This window comes from Myotis davidii, unplaced genomic scaffold (assembly GCF_000327345.1).
Source record: "Myotis davidii unplaced genomic scaffold, ASM32734v1 scaffold363, whole genome shotgun sequence".
NCBI classification, from domain to species: domain Eukaryota; kingdom Metazoa; phylum Chordata; class Mammalia; order Chiroptera; family Vespertilionidae; genus Myotis; species Myotis davidii.
The window spans coordinates 1355314-1360315 of NW_006294069.1; the positions used below are offsets into that span (position 1 = coordinate 1355314).

At 63.0% G+C, this 5002-nt stretch overlaps 2 protein-coding genes across 4 annotated transcripts in view; one reads left to right on the forward strand and one right to left on the reverse strand.

The window, feature by feature from the left end:
• TP53I13 (tumor protein p53 inducible protein 13) overlaps nucleotides 1–416 on the forward strand; it is a 3881-nt gene extending 3465 nt beyond the window's left edge. The window contains exon 7 of one of the 2 annotated variants that reach the window (XM_006768062.2): nucleotides 41–416. In XM_006768062.2, the coding sequence (XP_006768125.1) occupies nucleotides 41–173 (133 nt within the window). In that variant the 3' untranslated portion in view covers nucleotides 174–416. The remainder of the gene's footprint in view (nucleotides 1–40) is intronic. The other variant, XM_015566754.1, reaches the window with a different exon arrangement.
• A 298-nt stretch (nucleotides 417–714) lies between these two features.
• GIT1 (G protein-coupled receptor kinase interacting ArfGAP 1) overlaps nucleotides 715–5002 on the reverse strand; it is a 9628-nt gene continuing 5340 nt past the window's right edge. For both annotated transcript variants that reach the window (XM_006768063.2, XM_006768064.2), the window contains 11 exons: nucleotides 4620–4717; nucleotides 4122–4233; nucleotides 3855–3988; nucleotides 3554–3706; nucleotides 3242–3472; nucleotides 3106–3159; nucleotides 2831–2917; nucleotides 2658–2731; nucleotides 2374–2556; nucleotides 2190–2253; nucleotides 715–2065 (listed from right to left, as the gene is read on the reverse strand). In XM_006768063.2, coding sequence (XP_006768126.1) covers nucleotides 1853–2065; nucleotides 2190–2253; nucleotides 2374–2556; nucleotides 2658–2731; nucleotides 2831–2917; nucleotides 3106–3159; nucleotides 3242–3472; nucleotides 3554–3706; nucleotides 3855–3988; nucleotides 4122–4233; nucleotides 4620–4717 — 1403 coding nt within the window. In that variant the 3' untranslated portion in view covers nucleotides 715–1852. The remainder of the gene's footprint in view (nucleotides 2066–2189; nucleotides 2254–2373; nucleotides 2557–2657; nucleotides 2732–2830; nucleotides 2918–3105; nucleotides 3160–3241; nucleotides 3473–3553; nucleotides 3707–3854; nucleotides 3989–4121; nucleotides 4234–4619; nucleotides 4718–5002) is intronic.

A 5002-nucleotide genomic window follows, 5' to 3' on the forward strand; every position in this document is an offset into this window, starting at 1 on the left:
CATCCCGAGCCCCGCCCCCATGGCGTCCCTGCCCCTGACTGCTTCCCACCCTGCCCGTAGCCGTGCTGAAGAGGCGGCTGCTGATGCCCCCGCGCCGGGTCAAGCGCTCACGCCGGAGACCCCTCCTCCCACCCACGCAGGACAGCGGCCCAGATGGGGACAGCTCCGACTGACCTGCCCCGGCCCTGCCACTGTGGCAGGTTTTGCCCCTCCTCTCCCGGGGAGGCCGCGACCTCTGCCACGTGGACCACGCGCAGGGCCGCCCTCTGGTGGCCGGATGGAGCATTTGCAGAAGGGTTAGTTCTTTAATGTGGTGTTCGTGGGGAAAGGTGGCCCAAGGAAGAAAAAGGAGCTGTTGTAGACTCCTTTGCCAAAACCCTCTGTATTTTTAACTAAATTATTTTAGTAGAATCTTGCATTGAGTTTGTACATCTGCTATAGAGACATACTCCCACCCATGACACTGTCCTAGGCCATTTAGGTTGTGTGAGGCAGGGAGTTTATAAAATTGGGCGCTGCCAACGGGCCTTAGAGGCAGGGTGTGAGGAGGGCACCCTCCCACTGTGAGGGGGACGGTGGTGGTACTTACTGCACGTTAGCCCCCGGCTCCCTCAGTGCGGAGGCGCTGTGTTCACTTGCTTCACTCCTGACAGTTCTCCCTTTCATATTTGCCCCTCCCAAACCCTCCCCTCAAGTCTCAGCATCAGAAACAGCACATGATCACTTATTTATTTTTGATACAAATGTACATGATACACATCTTGACAGTCAGCCCACCCACCACCATACAGGTAGAGCCTGGCCCTGGGGCAGAGGCAGGACAGGAGAGGAGCTGGTGGGTATGGCCATCTGCCTCTCCAGCCTCCCAGGCTGCGGCCCAGGTCCAGGTCCCCAGACACCGCAGGCACAGGGGCTAGCCTCTCAGAGGTTGTAGGGAGGGGCCTCTTGGCTGAGTCGGGGACCCTGGGGAGCCAGCCCCAGGCTCAGGCGCTCAGTTCTCTGCCCCAGCCAGCACACTCCCCCTCCACAGGGAAAGGGAGGGCAGATGGAGGGAAGTGGTTTTCATTTTAAGTTTATAGAGAAAGGGGTACGAGTGGTGGGAGTGATGAGGGGAGGCAGTGGGCAGGACCCCAGTTGGTTACTCTGGCAGTCCCTGGCCCCAGGGTGGTGAGAGGGGCTGACCCCCCACACTGGTCCCCTCACCCTCACAAAACTCCGTATGGACCAGGCCTCTGGAACGGCACTGCCGCCCCATACACTCACACGCAGGGACACTTAGTTACCACGACGTTAAAATTAAGGGTTGGAAAGAGAAAAGAAGAAAAAGATTTCCAGTGTTTGCTGCTGGGGACCCCGGGACACAGGTGGGGCCGTTTGGCATTGAAGGAGAGCAGCATGGGGGCTGGTGGCTACAGGATGGGGACATCCACAGAGATTATGTACAAAGGAGGGGGTGCCCCCACTCAGCCCCCAACAGGGCTGAACTGGCTCATGGGGGTTGGATGCATGTGAGGGGAACCGCCCCACTTGGAGTGTCCCCACCAGACGCCCTGCAGAGGGTGCCCTGGAGGGCAAGGGGCTGGGAGTGATGCCTTACAGGCCCCTGCAGGCTAGGAGGGGAGGGGACGCTATGTACAGGGGGAGGTACGTGGAATGTGGGGGACAGGAGCTCCTGCCACCCCACCTCCCCATCCTTGGGGGCTGGAGGGGGGCGGGCACCAGGGTGCCTGGCTGCCAGGGGAGAGTGGCAGCACTAAGGGCACTTGGCTGGGGTGGGGATTAGTGTCTGGAGTGGCCCATCTCCCATGGCCAGTGAGGTCCCAGGGTGTAGGTGAGGGTGTAGGGAGAGTGGTCACTGCTTCTTCTCTCGGGTGGTGATGGTGACCAGCTGCTTGGCAGCCTTGGCGATGTCATAGGCGCACTGGATCACCTGCTGAGTCAGCAGCTGGAAGTCCACAGGAGCTCCGGGCTCCGGAGGCACTGTCTTCCGGCACTCGCTCTGCAGCCGGTAGGCGCTGGCGTTGAGCAGCCGCAGGGAGCTGCGCACAGGCTCCAGGGCTGGTCTCTGGAGGGAGGGAGGAGAGAGAGGGGCCTGAGGCTTCAAGCCGTGAGTACTGGTCAGGGCCCGGGATGTCCACACCTGCCCCACCCTGAGGCCCTCCCAGTCCTGCTCCTCTCTGGCCCTGTACCTTTGGGAAGAGAGAGGCCATCTCAGTCACAGCCAAATGGATCTTCTCTGAACAGGGCACAAAGCTGTGGGGGGAGGGTAGGCATTAGGGGGCTCTCAGGGGAGGGTTCCAGGACTGGAACACTGGCCCCTCTCTTGGCCTCTGCACACCCACAGGCCATAGGGGCTGGAGCCCCACCCCATACCTGTCATGCTTGAACTCCTGGGCAGCCCGCAACAATTCCTGAATGTTCTTGGTGACCTGCTCCGTCTTCAGGATGACGTCCTCTGTGCTGGGAAGCCCGGGGTCCAGGTCTCCATCCAGGCTTTCCAGCTCTGGGTGGAAGTCCTCCTCCTTGCCCAGCTCTAGAAACCTCTTCCCTTCCAGTCTGGGGCGCAGGGATAGAGACACGTTCTAGCCAGGAGGCCTCTTGCCTGTGCCCTCAGCCACTCCAGGGCCCACCTGACCTCCCTCTGCCGGGGGCCTCACCCAAGCAGGGGGTCCCCACTTTGCGTGTTTTCATAGTCACTGTCGGCACCGCTGCCGTGGCGGGAAAGTTTGCTCTGGAGGACGCAGGACAGGGCGGGAGGTGAGAGAAATTCACAGCCCCACCCGCCCACATCCCTGCAGCCGTCCCGTAGGCACAGGGGGGGACACGTTACCGTGTGGCGGCTTCCTTCCTGGGAGCACGACAGCAGTGGGGAGGGGGGAGTGAAGGGCACAGCTGAGGCTGAAACCCCCTTCCGGATCTAAAACCCAGGAGGGCTGGAGTCAGTCTCTCCTCCTCCTGTGACCCACCTCCCAGCTTCCCTGCACGGAGGGTGGGAACCGTGTGTGTCTCCTCAGCCTGTGCCCAGCCTCCAGCACAAAGCCTGGCACCCACTGGGGCTCAGAGCCTATTTGCAGACACGGACCCACTTGCCCCGGCCCTGCTTACCCGGTAAAGGCCGGCAGGGCCGTGCACGGAATAGATGGCGTCATCCTCCAGCTCCTGGGGGTTAGCACAGTGGGTGTCACGGGGGCCCTGTGATGGATCAGCCCTGCGTCCCCACCACCTTGAGCCGGCAACTCACAGTGCTGTGGAAAGGCTGCAGCCGGGTGGCGAGCTCGTCCCCAGGGGGGCCCCCAAAGGGCTTCAGGGCCGAGCCTGGTTCATACATGGAGAAGGCCTGGCGGTCTCTGCGGTGGGCACTCCCACCAGGCCCCATGGATGAGTGTTCTGCCCGTTCACTGGGGAGGGAGGGCGTGGGCACCGGCCCTGGCGGCTGCCGGATCTGCAAGTTCTCCGCCTGCAGCTTGTGGATCTGAGAGTGGAGGGGTGTCAGAAACTCCAGAGGGTCCAGGCAGCACCCCCACCTCCCCACTGGAAGCCCCACGCCCCTCACCTCCCTCTGCAGCCTCCGGAGCTCGTCACTCAAGCTACTGTTGACCTTCATGAGCTGCTGCACCTTGGCCTCGGAGGTGGCCAGGGCCTTCTTTAGCTCCAGGTACTCCTGCAGCGTCACGGCCCCATCGGACAGGTCTGAGGAATCCATGCTCTGCGAGGTGAGACAAGCCGGTCAGCCGCCAGGGACGGGGACGGAGGGCTGCTCTCCAAGCTGTGACCAGCCCACTCGTCCCCGAGGCCCTGGGCGACAAGAGGATAGAGCTGGGCCGATGGAGGCCGGGGAGGGGCTGCGCTCAGACCCGAGCACGGTTGTTCCGCGTGGCACCGGCGCTGCGCAGAGGCTCCTGGTCGGTGTCCTCGTCCGAGGCCACGCTGTCGTAGTCGTGCTGGTCGTCGAGGTCACTCTGGCTCCGCACAGACAGCTCGAGGTTGTCTGAGGGCACAGGCCTGTCACTCAGGGCTCAGCCACACCACCCGTCTATCAGGCAACCCCCGAAAGGGAGCCATGAAAGAGAATATCCTGGAGCCGTGCCCGTCCCCCACAGCTCCACCCTCGCCCTCCCCACCTGTGGGGCTGCTCAGGCTCTTGCCCTGCTGTCTCCGCTTGGCCTCGCTGAGAATGTCGATGATCAAGGTGGCAAACTCTCGGGCATTAAAGCGGGCCAACTTCTGACGCCCCTGTGAGGCAGAAAGAGCCGGCTGGCATGACGGGGCCGCTGCTACCTGCCATCAGCTGCCCGCTTTAGCCACAGCCAAAACTCCCAGCCGGCTCTCCTGGCCAGGGCAGGGGGTGAGGGATGGCACAGGGTCAGGGTGCCTAGGGGAGCTCACAGGAAGAGGCGGCAACCCACCCCCGAAGCTGCTCACCAAGTGCTCAAAAGAACAGCTTCTTCCCCACGCCCAAGTCGCAGTGCCAGCCGGGCCAAGGGAGGCCTTGGGCAGGGGTGGAGGAGAGCAGGCCCGGGCCCAGGCCCAGACAACAGCTGGTGAGGAAGGCAGGTCCACAGAGCCAGCGACCCCGGGAAGGGCAGAAGCGGCCCCAGGCCCCAACCAAGCCTCCTTACCTGGTTCCGCGTGGCTGAGTACTCAGGGTTGACAGGCAGGAAGGGCACAGCACTGCGCTCTGTCACCAGGGTGCTGTGGTTCTGGGTAGCCAGCCACACTGTGGGGGAGGAGCAGGGAGCAGACTGTCCAGGGTGGCCAGGCCCATGGGTTGGGGTGGGGGAGAGCGCTGAGCACAGCTTTCCTAGCTCCTCCCAAGGGCCACAGAGCTTGGTGACCAAAACAGGGGTGCTCTTCAAACAGGCACCGGGCAAGGCCAGCTGGAGACTGACACAGAACAAGACTACTCCCTCTCGCCAGGCCCAGCCGAGTTTGGGCTGGAATCTGGCTGTGGCCAGGAAGGAGTGATGGGGAGGAGGGGGGGAGCGGGGTGCAGGGGCGGAGC